General features: G+C 43.3%; 1 protein-coding gene across 1 annotated transcript; it reads right to left on the bottom strand.

Annotated features, from left to right (window-relative positions):
• Positions 1-874: 874 nt before the first annotated feature.
• VAX1 (ventral anterior homeobox 1) lies at positions 875-8632 on the bottom strand. Its single transcript, XM_006111377.5, has 3 exons — positions 7524-8632; positions 5699-5886; positions 875-3183 (listed from the first exon to the last, which is right to left on the bottom strand). Exons 1-3 carry the CDS (start codon positions 7759-7761, stop codon positions 2644-2646), a joined length of 966 nt encoding a protein of 321 aa, XP_006111439.1. The 5' UTR covers positions 7762-8632; the 3' UTR covers positions 875-2643.
• Positions 8633-18319: the final 9687 nt, after the last annotated feature.

Here is an 18319-nt window from a genome sequence, read left to right as displayed (position 1 = left end):
TGATCCGGGAACCATTTGCCGCCCAGCCAGTTAGTTGTTAAAAAGTGGCAGCCAAAAATACATACGATTTGTGGGTACAAATTATCGACTTTTTAATAAGTGCATGTCCGAGTTGGACATTACGGGTTGGTCAATACCTTTGATCTCAAGGAACTTTACGCTTGCGGGTCAAAAAATGGCCAACGAGATCCATGGGGCGACGACCGAGACCTGTGCATGAAGAAATCCAGACAGGGCAACAGTTTGTATTGCGCTTCAATTCCGCTAGAATTCTGCAGGAAGCCACGTGGATCGCCACCGACTTTGGCTTAGACTTTCAACGGTCTCGAACATCTTTCATTTTCTATTTCCGCATCTCTGTTTGTAACAGTGGCAGTCATTAGAGGGCCCAGCCCTGCATCGATTCCTCAGACAAAACTCCCCCCTCCAGCGCTTAGGACAGGGCTTAAAGGGGATTTTTTTCCTTTACTCAACACCCTTTGGTTTAGCTTTATATCATTATCTTTCTCCTTTTTATATATAAAGAGATTACATGTGGACAAGGGACGGGGAAATCATATTCTGAAAATCTAGCGTAGTGTAACCGCAGTGTCGTTTTTGAATCGGAGAAAAGAAATGATACTTGTTACTGGCCAGTCAAATACTTATTACTGGCCCGAAAGGAAGCAAACCCGTGGTTTAATTAATGGAATCACAGACCTAATTTAAATAAACAACTGCATGCAATGTTTAGAGAGTTTGGATTGTTTTTTAAACCGGTGTAAACTCAGCTATTTAATTGTGAATCCCCAACCGTCCCGTCTGTTCCAGACGCACAACAGAACTGCAGTCTCAGAAAGGCAATCGACTTCAGAACATCCACTCGAAAGGATTTTGACACTTTGAATCGTACTTAGCAGTTGATACTTTTGGCGTATTAAATATAAGACGAAAGTACACCTACTTCTGTCGTCATATAGATATAATATATTTCACTCTCACCACATAAATACAAAACATCCAAATATCCAAAAACATTCAGAACAGAAGTTAGTAGCAAGTTCTCGGCATTCGATTCATTCATTATTTTCTCCACTAGTTGTCTAAGAAACTTCAGACGTAAATAATTCACAATAAAAGTACTATTTTGTTTTCCGTCCTGCTCTCTCTCTTTCTCTCTCCCCATCTCTGTTCTATAGTTAATTCTCTAAACTACAAGCAACCATTCCATTTTTTGTAATTATTTTTGGTTAAGATTTGGTGGCACGTTTTTATACAGTTCGTAAAGGCTTTATATTAAAGGTTAAAGAAAGAAAAACTAAACAAACAAACGAAGTCGCTAACTACAGAATTCTTTTTCTGACAAATTCAAGTACTGAAACTTAATATGAAATAGACCAGAATGCTAGAGTTTGGAATAAACATCTTGGTGGATGGAGAAAATAACAGTAACAAATATGCGAACGATCAAAAAGGCGACTTAGATGTATTGTAAAACACAAAAAGATGGGTTCTTTATATTTTACTTTCACTTTAAATAAAATGCAAGTCATTCGCGAGAGTGTTATGGAGGGAGGGAACCTAATGAAGTTTCATTTGGATACACTTTGAAAGTATTGGAAACTCAATTAGAAAAAAAAATAACTGCCAATTCGATAAGTATAGATGCAATCACGCCACTTTCTCTCTCCGTTACTTCTCTTATTTAACATAGTTACTTTTACAACATTTTAATATTAATTTTAGATTCGAAGAACTAGCTCATGAAACTAGAAAAAAGGGGCGTTGCATTATCTCCAAGTGAAAGATTGCTTTATTAAAATATCTAAAGCCACTGTTTTCTGTATCTGCATCGAATGCAAGTATTTTAAAGGCAGTCTGTTCCGATCCTTAAAATAGTCAAGATTCTTTAAAAAAAAAGAGTTGGTAGTTTTTTTCTGGCTTAGATCTGTGTCAAGAGCAATTATAAATAAAAACTAAGCTACTAAACGGTTAATGTAGTGCAGTCAGGTTACATGGGGCCACAAAACCTTGGGCAAATTTGTGCTTTAGAGTCACTGTCGTCTTGACCATACATTTACATCCACCTGATGGTTCCATTTCTAGGTCTGTTTGTTTGAATCGACTTCCGCGTCGGTTTGCATTGGTTTAATTCAGAATGCAGTCAAAATTGTTATGATTAAACTGCAAATAACTTCCCCCGTCTCAGATTCCCTCCCCCCTTTGCTCCCCCAATCCCTTCCCCAAATAAAAAAACGTGGATCATCGTAGGTTGGATTCAGAGCGCAGTAAAAATGTTGGATTTTGAACTGCCGGCAAACCTCCCCAGCCCTGCCTCTCCCCCCATCACATCCTCCCACGGTAAGAAGTGGGTCTCCATCGCTAACTGTTTGGTCTGGAAGCAGTTAGTTTAGCGGCTACACTAGGGTAGGGTATCCGCCTCCTCGGCAGGATGTCTCCCCTAAACACAGTTTAGTGCCTTCTGGCCTGGGGAAAAGTGTCTGGCTAGGAACACCTGGTGGTGGTGGGGGGTGGTTATGGGGGAACAGGACGGTGTGTAGAGGGAAGGGGGGAACGAAAGGAGGGCTGATGAGATGCTAACGTGTCATTATCCCATAAATATCGCCACAAATAGATACTATAAATAGAAATACAGAGCGTTACTTAGAGTCCGTCCAGGGCTTTTTTCTCAGCGCCTTCTTTATTGTTGGTCCTGGAGTAGGGCTCGAAGGCAGAGGAGCTCAGGTACCTGGCGGACAGTTCCTGCAAGTTTCCTGCCAAGGAGCCGGCCATTGTCAAGGGATTGGAGGACAGCCGGCTGGCCACCGAGCCCAGGAGAGTGGGCACCGGCAGGCTGAAGAGGTTGTGGCCGGCGCTGGGCGAGGCGTGGAGTCCCGCAGCCTGGGGGGGGCCGGCCGCGCTGCTCGGCGCGGGCGGGTGCGGGGAGCCGCCCGCGGGCCCCGAGCCGGTGGTGCCCGTGGTGCCGATGGTGAGGCTGGGGGCCCGCAGCGCGGAGCCCAAGGCGCTGGTGGCACAGGGGGGCAGGAGGCCGGGCAGGCCGGGCGGGGACAGCAGCCGGCCTTGCTCCAGGAGCCGCAGGACGCTGCAGGTGGCGGCGGTCTCGGACACCACGGACCTCAGCTCCGAGTCCTTGCCTTGGTCCTTTTTCTGTTTCGTGCGCCTGTTCTGGAACCAGACCTTTACCTGCAGAGGCGGGGAGAGAGGCACAGGGTGAGCGGGGCGGGGGGGACCGGCCCGGGGGCTGCGGGATGACCAGTGCATTTCTCCATCTCCCCCGCCCCCAGACAACGAACGCCGGCGGGACCGCTCCGAATTAGCGGTTTACACGGCGTCGGGAGAGTCTGGAGCGGCGGGGGAGGAGGGCCCCGGTTCGGCAGCACGTTTTCCCACGGGGGCAAATGCTGCTGAATGAGCTCGGGCTGCGGGAGCCGCGTGTCCCGGCTTCTCTGCTCCTGCAGTGGCCCTAGCAGGAGCCGGCTCTTTAACTGGGTTTCCTTTTAACCGGCCACCCCAGCTAGAGCCGGTGCCACCCACCCGGCCGGAACACAAGGCTGCTCACTTGGGGAGTGGGGCCTGCACATGGCTCCTCTCCCTCCTCCCTCCGGGGCAGCAGGGACTCGAAGCTCTCACCCCGGTCTAGCGGGGGCTCTCCCCTCGCGCTTCCGGGCGGGCCAAAGGAAGGCCTGGCGCCGCTGAAGGCCACTTTCCCCACAGCCGGTTCGAGCCCCCTCCTCCCCTTTACAATGTTACACAACGAAAAGAGACGCGAGCTACATTTCTGCAGCCTGCCCGACCGCCAAGGAAGGCCCCTTGGCTTGGCGGAGCAGGGCTGTATTACGCGCGGTGGCCGTGGAACCGCACACCCAGCCCGTCCCTAGAAGTGTGCTCTTTCCCCATGACGGTGGAGTCCTCCCTCCTCCCGGCCACTTTTTAGTTGTTCTAGCGGGGCCGACAGACCCCCTGCGCCCTGCCCATGTCCACAGTGCGCTCTCCTCACCGTCCTGTCAGGAACTCCGCCCTCGCCACCAAAACAAAGCGTCGCAGTCAAACAGGGCAGAACCTTTGCAGTTACCTACCAGCCTGTTCAATTTAATACGAGGTAGGGATGAAAGATAAATGCATCAGAGAAGATGGTTCTAAATCAGAGGCCCTTACAAAAGTCAGGCCCGCTTCTGTTTTGTGATTGGGATTTTCCTCCAAAGCAGCTAATTATTTTTTCTCTGTCTCATTACATTACTTTTCCCTCCAGATTTTCTCAGTGTATCTTCTGTACAGTATTTTCTTCCCACGTAGAATACTTGACCCCATGTCACCTCCTAGCTAGACATTGTTCCATACACTGCACGAAGAGAACAGGCGGCTCTAAACAACACAGGGAGTTGGGCTTACCCTTATCCACTATATTTTGCATCAGAGGTTCTGGTCGGAAAAAAAACCCCAACCTCTCTCTAAAAAGTGAGAATAGATCGCCCAAGGCTGACCTGATACCTGTGAGGTAGATCCTTTTTTAAAATATGTTTTTCACTTGTAAAGATAACATCCAACGCTCACGCCAAGTAAAAATGAAATAAAAATACGACATGTGTATATTCAACAATTTTAACGCAGCACGATTCCAGCTCCATTCATATCCAAATTGCCCGGGGACAGGTTTTCCCCATGCGATTCTATAAAAACACAGCCCACACGCAACTAAACAATCAATGTAAAGACACACGAGCAGGCAAAAATCAAACGAGAAGCTTTAGAGGGAGAAGTAAATGTATCTAATAGAAAATCATTTGGGGTCTTCGTATTTGTTGCGTATGCTTGTTAGTAGTTGCCTTTTCTTAGACTGATGAAAAGGGCATAACTTGATTCACACCCACCCAACAATTCACGGAAAGCAGGAGAGCTGTGCAAACCGTGACAGCTGCCTGGCAGGAGGACTTGTGTTAGGAAAGGTGTTTTGCCCTGCTTCCAGCGGATTGCCTTTCAAACCCGGACACCTTCCACCCCCACTTCCCAGCCGGGAATTCAATGCCACATATTTTGAAAGCAACTTTTCTCCCCTCTAAGCCCCATTCTGCTAATGCTCATTTTGCTCTCTGTGTACTGAATGTCTCAGCAGAGAGCTCCTCGCCTTCACGGCTTCCGGAAGAGGTTTGCACCCTTCTGTAGCTCTGATTTTTTGACCAAACCAAGTTGCCAGCTACTTTAAACACCCTTTATTTTCTTCCAGGCACCAGGCAGCTGTGTGTGCGAGTAAGCCTGGGAGTCAGGTTGTGTCTGGGGTTGACTATTCAGAGACCATGGTGGTTGTGTGTGGGGAAATACGTTGCCACTCACGGCGCGGTTGAGTCTGGCCACGAGGCCTGGACTAGCCAAGCGGTGGGCTCGCACTAGTGCAGGGTTTCCCAACCTATGGGTCCGGCCATTACATTTCAAAAGGGTCGCCAAGTGTCTCCCCAGGTGGCTCTGCCGTCCCTCCTCCCCCGTTTTTGAATTGCCTTGGGTCACCAAGTCTCCCTGAATTGTGAAAATGGGTTCCCCTCTGGGAAAGGTTGGGAACCGCTGGTTTAGTGCTTGTGAGCAGGTGTTGATGTGCACTGTCTCACTAGAGCGTGTCTGTGTCCCGGTGTGCCTCGGGAAGGGGGGTGGGGGGCAGGCCTCCGCGGTGCCTAGCAGCGTGTTTCTCAATGGGCTGTCTCCGCACTACCTGAGTTTCCGAAAGATTGAGCTGCCGAGCGAGTTCGGTCCTTTCCCGTCCCACCACGTACTGGCACCTCTGGAACTCCATCTCCAGCCGGTACAGCTGCTCCGCCGTGAAGGACGTTCGGGTCCGTTTGGGGCGGTCCAAATCAAGTCCTTTAGGCAGAATAATCTCTCTTATTGAACCTTTGGCATCTGGCAAAGAAACGCGCAGTCACTTTACACCCAGGAGAGGAACCGTTTGCGCGCAAGGCAAGGAGCTGCCTGGCATGCTTTGCAGCTCACTTTCCTCTCCCACAGCCAGGCCGCTTCGGTAAACCAGGCAGCAGACAGGCTGGTAAAATCAGGGCGTTGTAGGGGCCCGGAGAGATCCTGTCCCCAATCCTCCCAGACCAACTTCCTTTCGAAGGCCGTTTCACTGAGACAGCTCAGTGCTGTAAGAAACACCATCGTTCTGTGCCCTGCTCAGTCCGTTTGTACCCTGTAGAGTTATTCTTTGGGATTGCTGGGTTATTGTTACGCAGTTTCCTTTCGAGCTTACAACATTGTTAGATGTAACGGCACCTAGTGCATGGGATGGGCAAATTTATGGCCGTTTCTTTACTATTTAAAAATACAGGCGCGGGAGAGGGGGGAAAAACCCTAACACGCACACAGAAACCTCTCCTTTATTTTAGCACCGGCCTAAAGAAAGCAGGACAAATCTTATTAGCACAACTGTCATGCTAGAGCTAGATTCATATTACATTAAAGCATTCCCCAACCTCGCTTTCCGTAATTTTAGCTCCATAATACACTTTAAATCATAGATAACCACATAATTTCAATCTGACCCCTCTCTGGGGTCAATCGGTCGCGCAAGGATTAATTATTGTTTACAAGGCCTGCTTTACACTAATTTTATTATAATTCTATCCCCTCTTTCACACACACCTTCACAAAACTGTAATTTCCACTGGTAATTTCTTCAAAGCACTCTAAAATCATTTCATTAGTGGACTGGGAAAGAAGGGGAGGAGGGGAAATTTAAAAAAACAGTAAATATTCAGAAACCCAATTCAGTCCTACTGTCTTCTTTTTAAAGCTCTGTGAATGGTCATCATTTATAAATAATTCTACAGTCAAAGCCGGTCAATTCTACATCACATTAGGGACATTGGGACAGAGGGCATGGCAGAAACCTCCTACATCGTATATATATCCCCTCCACCAAATAAAAAAATCCAACCAAAACTACAATCACCACAAATGCACCAAGATGCAAAGGTGAAATGCCTTCTCTTATCAAAGTTCCTCCTTTCCAGTGTCCAAGGTGTGCAGAACCAGCTAAACCAGGACTTTCACGTGGTAGACGGAATCGGAGGGGGTTACCAAAAAAATACACAGCGAGTGCTGTTTATTCATTGCCTTGATCAAAATTACTCTGACATACCGTTAGCCCTTGTGATGGGAACTTTGACACCTGCAATGCTCTGTGTATAAGAGGACACGGGTTTGGAAACTCTATGGCGAATGAAAAAAAGGATGCAAATAATGTATTTCACGGCCACCGAGAAAAAGTGGAACACAAATGTAATGCAAACTTTTCCAATGAACCATAGAAGTACATTAATAAAATAAGATACAAAAAAAATCAAACCCTATAAAACACTCTGTGGACTTAGAATCATTTGCCCCTGGAAATACTGCATTATAATTCACAACGGTGTTTCCCCTTCTGCAACCATATTAAAAAGGGGACATCTTGAAACCCTAACATTTAAAAAAAGAAGACGAGGCGAATACCGATTTCACATACACACAGACACACACAATGCCTTCCGAACTCCTACCTCTAACTAGGATCCTCCTGCAATAGTCCGGGTCTGCAGAACTAGATTTACTTTTATTACAATCTTCCGAAACCGCAGAGGCAGAATAAGTCCCTTGCTGATCCTTCAAAAAAGAAGTAGAAATATTTCCTTCAGACCCTTTGCTTTCCTTGCCCTCTTTATGTCCGTTCTTCGAGACCCGGTTAGCTTCAGCCTCTGAATTGCATCTAACGTCCATTTTGTCTTGTTTCCCAAACATGTAGTGCAATAAAAAAAAAAGAAGAAAAGAAAAGAAAGTCTAGGTTGGATATTGCACAGCCTGCGGTCAGATCGGTGGGAATCTGTAAAGCACCTCTCGCGAGGAAGGTCGACTCTGATCCCAACAGAACAGCTCCCTCGAATCCCAGCTTCCTAATGTGACTGTCCAGCTTTCCTGAGCCCCAGTGATCAGGTACTCAACAGTACAACTCCAAAATGATTTAATGTCTGCCTTATTACAGAGACATGTAGTTGTTAGACACAGAGGGACGCGCACTCGCTGTTTCAATTGATTACGGGTAATTTTGCAGCCTCCACATTTAGGTTACCTCATGAATACACTAAATTGTTTGGATAATATATCAGATCGTAATGGATGGTTTGTGTGCTTGTCCCCAATCAAGTAGAGTTTAGCCAGTGAATAAACTGAAATGATTGGTCTTGCTTTCAGGAAACACACAATCAAAAGACAGACTTCCAGAAGGAGGGGAGGGGGAAGAAAAAACTTTTGACAAGATTCACCCTGAATTGTTAGCACCATTAGCCGCCATTATTAACTTTCTTCAGTCTGCCTTTGACCCTCCAGATTATAGAGTGGCTTTCTCCAGGCACGCCAAATAAATCTGAATAAAACTGCTAGGAAAAGGCTGGAAAACGCAGTTGTAGAAAAGCAGCCTTGAGTGTAAGCAAACAAACCACTCCCCGCACAAAAAGTTTTCCCTTGAAGTGGGGCTATCCAAGGAAGCCGAGGATCAGCCCTGCAGAAATCCTCCTTAACACATCTCTCCACGGCCAGCCATCTTAAACTCCTACCTCTCCTTAATTCAGTTCAGAGGCTTGCTTTTTGTGTGTGTGTGTGCGCTAATTCTGCACCTTCACAAACACTGAACCTATTGGTAGAGACTGCTCATTGAAAGAAAAAAAAAAAGCCAGCTTTGTGTTCAGATAGATCCAGGAGGGGAGAGAGGGAGAGAGAGATAACTCGTGAAAAATCTCCACTACGTGATCTACTAAAGGATAAAAAAAAAAAAAAGTTTTACCCTGGCTATTTCATTGTCTCTGCTACAATATCTTTGAGAACCGCAACAGCCAGTAATCCAATAAGACCATTGATTAGGCTACAATGATTCAATTCAAGCAAATGGCCTTGTGCAAAGAGCATGCTCCAGCCCTTCTTGTCACCTTGCAGGGCAGAAGCCCTCTTCATGCTGCTCTCCTTATTCATTCCTTTATGGGAAATGTAGAGCAAAAGGAGTGAAAGATGGCAATTATCTAATTGGACTATTAACAAACAATTCTCTGAGTGTGGCTGTCTGGCAATGGTGCTTGGGCGGGGTGAAAGGCCACATGTTGCACTGGCCCCATTCACAAAGAGTTTAGGGGCCGGAGGGAGAGAAAGAATTTTTCTTTGAGAATTTTTCACACAAATCCAGGAGTGTCAGGTTTTCCTGTCTCTGTCTCATTCCCTGCCTCGGAGGGGTGGTGACTGGCATCTCTGCACATCTGAGGGCACTGTGTAGAGCAATATTGCAAGCCATCACATTGCAGCACCCCTGCCCAATTCTGTGTGTATTGCACACTGCTCAACTTCATGGGTCTGATTCTGATCCTAGTGATGTAACTTCATTGATTTCAAAGGAGTTATTATGGATACTGGCTGGGATAACTGAGGACAGACCCGGTGGATCTATGGTTCAAGTTTGAATTAGTATAAGTAGGCTTATTTCAGGACACAAAACCAAACATTTAACAAGTGAATGTAGTTTACACATACTTCAGATTATCCTGCGTCTAACAAGTATTCTTCAATAATCACCCTGATCACCTGAACTAGATTTTTTACTTTATAATTCTTAGAAGTGTCAGAGGCAGATAAAGAAGATACCTTGATCAGCCCCTATGTTTTGCATGTATAATTAATAATATATATTAGTGCAGAATGTCTAGAGCCTGGAAGAGCTTTCCCTCCTTAAAGAAAATGAACTGCAGCATTTTCTGATGGATTTGCTATTTCTTATCTTGCACTAGTGGCTAGAGCTCCAAATCAATTGGAGGCCCTCTTGTGTTAGACACTTTCCTGATATAAGGAGGAAACAATTCCTTCTCCCAGTCTAAGGGCCCAATCCTGTAAGCAGCTCCCTGTGTGGACGTCTGCACAACAAATTCAGAACAGACACAAGTAGAGGTAACAAACAGAAAGGCTAAGTCAGAGAGCAAAAGATAACAGTCCTAGGAATACATACTTGCCTGAATGAGCTATATGCACAACTTGCAGGTAGTGGGATAGATGTATATGGTTCAGGAGCATGGCAGTAGCAGTCCTGGCTAGCTATCTGATTTTTTAAATAGCTAAACAAGCCAAATGTTCTAAGATAAAGTAGGTAATACAATGTTTTCCATAAAGGTATATTGTGAAATGTAGACAGAAATTATAATTATATTTGCATAGGTGTGTGGGTGTGTGTATGACATTTCTCCCCCATGTTTTTAGTTATGCTAATATCTCAGCATATGGCATAATAATAAACATGCAGTTATTCAACTCAGTTACACTGTTTGAGGCAGGGTATTTGGAGTTTAACCATCAGATTGTATTACTCTCTGCTTTTTCTGCGATAAGCACCTGATCCAGAACCCAGTGGAGTTAATAGGATTCTTTCCCTAAATGTACGATCTCCTATGGACACTGACAATAACACTTATTTGTAAACATAGATGTTGGCTTTATATAAACACAATTCTAGAAAAATGTTCTTTTCCCCTCTTAAGTCAGCTAAATTTGCCTTCATACATTTAAAATACAATGCTTGTACCTAAGGAGGTTGCAGAAATTCAGCCATTTGGTATTTTTTAAGATAAGGTTAGACAGACGCCTTCAGGGGTGGTCTATACTTTTAGTCCTGGCTCAGTTCCGGGGACTGGACTAGATAGGTCCCTTCCAGTCAGAGCCATTCTGTCTATTGGACAGTTCGGGGAGTTTGCCCCATGCCCTGTGCTTCAGGGGGCCCAGGTGGCATTGGGGCCAGTGGCAGCATGGCTAGCTCTACCCCCTGTTTCACCACCACTAGCCCTGCTCTACTCTGCTTCTTCAACTCCCAGCACCACTCTGGAGAAGAGGGGTGGAGTCTTTGGGAAAAAAGTGGAATGGGGGTCAGGTGGGGGCAGAGCTGGGCCTGAGTGGAGGTGGGGGAGGGTTCTCCTGGGCCTATGAAGGGCCCTGCTTCCTGTCCTACATTTCCGTGATTCTATGATTATACTTTCAAAAACCATGAACATGTCTGGAATGATAAATGATGGAAAGAATAAGAAATAACCATGGCTCCAGTCCAACTTTCAACTTTGTGGGAATAAACTTCACACACATGGAATCTAATGTTTTTAATGCAGGTCCACCCCTATGCACCATTTGGTAGAATCTGGGCCAGTGTGTGTAAACATTATCTGAGAGAACACGTTTTAAATTAGCTCCCCAGTCACCAAATGTGCATTTCCTGACTCGTCTTACTTTTCCCTTTACACTTAAACTACATTTTAATGAACATGACTTCTCAGCAAGAACTGAGAGATATGGAGTTTGATTGTCCTTTCATTGGAACTAGCATAAATCTGAATAACTCTGCTAAGTGTAGAGTACTGCAGTTTACTCTGGTGTGAAACTGGAGTAAGCAATATCCTAATCAGACTCTATCACTTTATAAAAATAGTTTTAAAAAATAACCACATACACAATACAGGAACCCACAGTTCATTCTCTGGAAAATAGATTTTAATGTTTCTTTTAGAACTTGATTTTGAGAAGTTCATATAAGTATGTTAACTATGTTGATAATATTTAAATACATTAATCTACTTAAAAACATTGATGATTTACTACTTCCCCCAATGTATCTTGTTTAGCATAACATCATGTGACAATATAAAAAGTTTTTCTTCTGATTATGCTGCTTTTTTGGTCTGTATTCTCACTTCCTTTCCTCCAGTGACATAGAAAGCTTTGATTTCTATTGGTTTCCAGCTTTTTCTCTTTCTGTGAAATATTCCTGGTTTAGGAGGTCTGAAGGCCCATAGCTGATCTTGCGACCATCATGTTATTGCTTATTGTAATCTAAACTGCTGTTAAGCTAAGTATTTATGCCTGAGAAAGGGAAAAACCCATAGTAAAAGGGTGCTGTGATGTAACCAGCTTAGTTTATTGTATAAAACAGACTCTTTTTCAGATAATTTTCCTCATGGGTCTTAGTTTCTGGTCCTCTAGAGACCCTGGTCTGGAGGTTCTTTGGTCATCTTCGGGGATGACAGAATCAGCTCAAAGAGGCTTTTTCTTTGGAGTTTACATCCTCATTTGGTGATGACACTTGCCTCAATTCATACAGGTGAAGAGGCAATGAATCGTCAGAGGCAAGTTAAAAATCCCAGAGCTTCTAGGTAAATTATGTGGAATAAAAATGTACTACTCAGTGTTCAGCACAGGCTGAAGGAATTTGTACCACAAGTCTTGCACACTTTGCTATATATCTCTGCTCAACAGGGTATATGGGCAAGTTACATAAAAGAAATAGAAGAATCGAGGATGGTGGACCATGATTTCACATTACGCAAAAATGAGTGTCCAGTGGGAGAGATGGAACCAAACAATACTGATGAATGAGTAACAAGTTCTGAGCAGGCTACTGGCTTCAACTTCTTCTAGGGCAGGGCTACTCAACTTTGGAAGCCCCGGGGGCCACAATGATACTCACAGCACATGCCAAGAGCCACAACTTAAATGCAAATATATATGCAAATAGCTTCTTTCACACTGACGGGCATGAATACAAAGATTAAGGCGAGACTACACAACACGCAGGCCCCATTTAAGTCAGTTCTGTTGCAATATTTACCCCATTTCCACCCATATGACAGCACTTTTAATGAGCAATGACAGTCCAGGACTTTAACTACTAAAACTCATATCAACAGAAGACCATTATATTGACTCGCCATTGTAGAATGTGTTCCCAGTGGAGGCTATGTTCAAAGGATCCCAATGGTGGACCATATGTTGAACCTCACATAAACCCAAACTGCACTGCGGGCTGCAAACAAATGGGCCGTGGGCTGCATGTAGCCCATGGGCCACGTGTTGAGTAGCCCTGCTCCAGGGGATGGATGAATGGAAATATGACAAGATAAAAATTCAGCCATTAATAGTTCCTACCCAAATCACAACACCCTTTTTCATTGTACAAGTCAGACATATGAGGAACAGAAAGCACGGCACAACTGTGTGCATGGATCCCAAGTTGTTAATGAATGACCATTCACATCATACTTTTCATGCTCTGAGAAGTTAGTTTGATGAAGGCAGAGTACACCTTCCCATCTGAAGAGTTTCTTCTCTTTTCTATAGGTTCTTATACTGCACTCATTATTGTAGTATCTCCTGCACAGACAAGTTTTAGGGTGTATCTACACTTACTGAGGATTGGTGCTGCAGCGATTGATCCACCGGTGGTCAATTTAGTGGGTCTAGGGAAAACTAGCTAAATCAATTGCAGATCATTCTCCCATCAACTCTGGTACTCCACCAAAATGAGAAACGTAAGGTAAAGTTTCTCCCAGTACGATGTGAACATCGCAATAAGTTGATCTAAATTATTCATGTTGTGTAACTTAAATTGATTTAGTTACATAGTGTAGACCATGCCTTACTCTTGCAAGTAGATAATCTCATTGTTGCTAAGGAGCCAAATTGTCATCCATAGTCCTCATCCTGGAGCTATAGGCAATCTTTTAGATATCCTGGGCCTACAAATTCACAGCCCTGAAGATAAGGACTAAGATCTTAAACTTAATTTGATATTCTAAATAGAGAGCAGAGGACAGGTTTGAGGTGCTCACAGTTGCCTGAGTTGATGGCTTGGTGCGCAGGTATAGCTTGTTGTTATAGTCCAGATACATGCAAAAATCTCTACTATAGCCAAAGGATACAGATGGTGGATTCATCCCACACATAATGCTGCATGTTTAAGAAGACCATAATATGTACCACAACAAAAGAAAGACAACTATCAGAGGCTGGACTCATGGACTTCATAAACAGACCACTTCACAAAAGAGGACTATGCAAAGAAAAACCCTGATACAAAATGAGTCACATGTCAGTGTTCCAAAAGGTATTTCTTAATGAACACCTTCACAGGGCTGTGATGCCTACCGAGCATATTGATTGTTCCATGCTCCTTCTGTGAATATGTACTCTAAACAGTTGCTAACCCAACTGTTTACATTAAATAATCACATGCCAAAGTTCTTGGCCATTCTCCTGAAGCAATTACACTCCTACACCTGTTTACACAGATGAACATCAGCTTGCCAACCTGATACACAAATAAAAACGGTCTAGCTTTTTACATCAGTGCCTACTTGCAACTATTTGCCAGACTCTCTTTGCCTTATTTAAATACAGAAACTAAACTGAAGCCATTGATAATTAACAGTGACACTATCCTGGACATGAGTATTAAAGGTATGTGTTCCACATGAAGCTTAATCACATTTTGGCCCTTACAAGCTGCCTCTTTGGGTTGTATAATGAGTCAGGATATTATCTTGCATAACCTCATTACCTATACTTTTTCATCTGCTGTATTATAAATGTGGCATATATAAGTAATTTAAATTGAGGCAAACAGTGCAACCGAAGACACGGATGCTTTTGTCAGAAAAAATGTAGATCAAGATTCAGTGTTATCTGGTGATATAACAGGGGCTGGAGAGGTTGGATACTTTGGGTTCACCTGCACTACAAATAAAGACCTGCAGCAGTGATTCTCAGAGCTTGGGCCAGCTGACCCAGGCTTACAGATATAAAAATAGCTGTGCACTGAAACACAGGCCTTGAAACCCAGAGGGGGGTGGGTCTCAGATCTTGAGCTCCCGCTCAAGTAGAAATGTCTAATTGATGTTTTTAGACCAATATAGTGAGTACTGCAAGCTGGAGTCTGTTGCCCTGGACTCTGAGGCTACAGCTACACTGCAGTGCTATTTTGGGATGCAGTATCCCGAAATAGCTATTCTGCATCTTTTCAAAATATAATGGGCTTGCTATTCCGACATCCCTGTAAACATCATTCCACGAGGTGTAAGGGATGTTTCGGAATAGCAATTTATTTCAAAATTGGGTAGACAATGCCAAATTTTGAAATAAGCTATTTTGAAATGAACTAGAAATAAGTTACGCAATTTGCGTAGCTCAAATTGCGTAGCTTATTTTGAGCTCCGGCTGCAGTGTGGACGCACGCTGGGACTTCCTGCTGTGTTGTGTACGTTTTGCAGTGTAGATGTACTCTTTGATTATAATTCCCAGCTCTGGTTCTGACACACAGTGTAACACTGAGCATAGAGAGCCTGAGCAATTAACTTTTTTCGATGCCTCAATTTCTCCATCCATACAGTGGAGATGATCATCTTTACCTAATTCTCCTGGGCATTGTGAGGATTCATTTTTATTTGTAAATCAACTTAAAAATTGTATATTATGTATACAAATATTGCCATATGTTGTCAAAAACATTCACATATACCATTTCTAGTCTGGTGGTAACTAGAATCTAAATCTACCTGTTGACCAGTGGAGGGTGGGAAGGAATTAGATAATATCCCATGTCTCCTATGGAGCAAATTTAGAGTGCAAAGCAAAGTGCAAAGCTCCCATTAAAGTTCACTAGGATTCTCTCTTCTCCCTGCATGGTTTGAGAAACTTCTAGGGCTATGTCTACACTACACGTTTTCTCTTCCAAAAATATGCTAATGAGGGACTCATTTGCATGAGTAGCATTCTCATTTGCATATTTTCTGCCAATCTGTTTTTGCACTAGGGGTTTTTGCACAAAAACAAGCAGTGTGGACACTTCCTTTTTGCACAAAAACCTGTTTTTCTGCAAGATCCTTATGCCCCCCAAAAGGAGGTATGCTGATCTTGTGGAAAAAGGGGTTTTTGCACAAAAAGAAAATATCCACACTGCTTGTTTTTGCACAAAAACGGATTGGCAGAAAATGTACAAATGAGATTGCAACTCATGCAAGCGAGTCCCTCATTAACATATTTTTTGCTGAGAAAACTCGTAATGTAGATGTAGCCTTTGTGTTTTTCCTGAATCAGGAATGCAAGATCAAGCCTGGAACCTGTAACACTGTACAAAATGTGGAGGATTTGAGGTGGACAAAGACAATCGAATGGAATTTAAAAACAAAAAAATCACCTTCCACTGGAATATTCAGAGACTACATAGCTAAAGTGTACAAAACACCTTCCATATTAGTGAAGACTCTGGAATTCTGCCCGTTTTCCAATGAGATGCACACAACCATCTTGAAATTCATTGCCTTGATGTCTTCATTATTTCTCACAATCTTTGGGCAGCCAAAGACTCCTTCCAATAGAACATTTGTTTTTTCTCCATTGACTTTAGCAACAGAGGCTATTTGCAATGTGATGTTTTTCTAAAGCTTTTTGCAAACTGACCCTGTAACGGATAGTAGCAGTGTGAGGGGTGTGTGTGTCCATCCTGGGCAAGTCAGAGCAGTTTAAATTAAGTCAATTAACCTGGAAGAGAGCCAGGGAATAATAAAGCTTAATTAAAGATGAAGTTCAACTGGGAAGGAGCAAGGGCTTGTTTAAAGGGATGAAGCTGAAAACAGAAGGGATCTACAGGGGAAGTGCCTTCAGTTATTCTCTGGGAGGAGGGTGTTTGGACCAGTAAATCCAAGGGAAGGAGGAAGCAGTCCAGGAAAATAACAGCAGAGGGGGAGAGAAAGGAGACTGCAATGAAGGAAGATTAAAAAAAACCTGGGTTTGTTTCTTCTGAAAAAAAGACTAATGGAGGGGAGTGTGTGTGTGTGTGGGGGGGGGAGGATATCTCTCTTCTAAGGTTTTTCTAAAGAAGATATAGTTATTTCCTTAACCAGTAAGGGACAGGACAAAAAATGACAGGGTTAAATTGCAGCAAGGGAACTTCAGATTAGAAATTAGGAAAATCAGTAGTTAAGCACTGGATCAAACTCACTAGGGAGGTTGTGGAATCTATGTAGTTAGAGGTTTTTCAGAACAAGCTAACCAAACATCTCTCAGGGATGGTCTAGATAACAATTAGTCCTGCCTCAGTGTAGGGGACTAGATTAATTTCTGTGATCAGAGTAGTGGGTGAGATTGCAGGGATTTATGGCTTTTTAACAGACAAAATTTGCTTTTAGCTTGTTTATTACAACCCTAAAATCAAAATTCAGCCCAGATCATCACATTTTGCCTTGTTTGGTGTATGGGTGTCAAAACAGGACAAAACCATTACATTCCATTTTTTCTACCTGACGTCCTACTCTGATGCACACTACACATGGACTATGTCCCAGGATCACTGGAAAAATCCACAAACCTTGGAAAGCTTTTGGGAACAATATCAGGATTTGATTAAAAAAAAAAAAAGGTAAAATAGGGGAGTTGAATCTAATCTCTAGGTTTCATTCAGACTTCACTGGGAGCAGGAATTGCTCAGCATTTTGGAAAATCAGGCAGTAAGTCAATAATTGTTTAAGAATGGGGCCAAAAAGCAAATAATTATGAGATCAGAGTTTAAAAACAAGTGCATTTGTGTTGCACCAAAAGCTCTTTATGGCTAAAGAATGACCTGACTGAACAATACTATAGGGACTGATCCAAAACCTATTGTAGCTAATGGATCTATTAACTTCAGTGGGATTTGGCTCAGACTCAAAATTCACTGTTTCTAAGAGGATAAATGTTGGACTTTTGTCAGTTGTGATTGGCAGAGACCTTTAATTTCTTGTGTAATAGAACAAAATGATCAGGATGGACATAAACCTTTTAAAAATGCAGATAAATTGATAATTGTGAGTTTCCTGAGTACAACAAGGATGTAAAAGGCAAAGTCCAGTTATGGATCACAACATGAAGTGATGTGAAATAATCATAATTGGCTACTTCTCACAGAAGTAAATAACATCGAGCTCCATGGATCATTAATGCAAGCAGCAGGGTTACCTTACTGTAACTATGCTCTACAAGTAGAGCCCTGTGCAGATACAAAATTTGTATCTGCATTCATATCTGCAAAAATGAGCTGCAGATATCTGCATCCATATCTGCAGGTGCGGATATCCACGGATATAAAGTGGATATCTATGGATTTATAGGGCTCTACCTACAAGTAGGAGGGTCCTTTTAGTAAAGAAAAGCAGCTAAGCACACCCGGGAATCTCCATCTGCTGGTACACTCTGGCACCATCTAGAGGTTGGTATCACATGACAGGAAATCCATGTTTACACGATGCCCCTTCACACTACATATCCAATAGACTCAGGCATCACACAGAATTTGAGGTAGAGACAGTTAATAGAGATGGATGGAAATGTTTGAAATTAGAACCCATTTTTATAATTGTTACAAATTAGTTTATTGAGGGGTCAGTTATTTGCTTTTTAAAAATTCATGAATAATTTCAATTCAGTTCCACAAAATATTTTTCTGCATTTCTATCAGCTATAACAGTTAGGAAATCTG

This window comes from Pelodiscus sinensis, chromosome 8 (assembly GCF_052426305.1).
Source record: "Pelodiscus sinensis isolate ZL-2025 chromosome 8, ASM5242630v1, whole genome shotgun sequence".
In the NCBI taxonomy this organism is placed as follows: domain Eukaryota; kingdom Metazoa; phylum Chordata; order Testudines; family Trionychidae; genus Pelodiscus; species Pelodiscus sinensis.
Note: the sequence above shows the minus strand (reverse complement) of the source record. Positions and strands in the feature narration are given on the sequence as shown.

Excerpts from the sequence above, each read along its gene's own strand:
- VAX1 (XM_006111377.5), bottom strand. The coding sequence starts at position 7,761 with ATGTTTGGGAAACAAGACAAAATGGACGTTAGATGCAATTCAGAGGCT. Across the intron at positions 5,887-7,523 it reads CAGGAGGATCCTAGTTAGAG|ATGCCAAAGGTTCAATAAGA; the intron begins GTAGGAGTTCGG and ends TTTCTTTGCCAG. Across the intron at positions 3,184-5,698 it reads TCAATCTTTCGGAAACTCAG|GTAAAGGTCTGGTTCCAGAA; the intron begins GTAGTGCGGAGA and ends CCGCCTCTGCAG.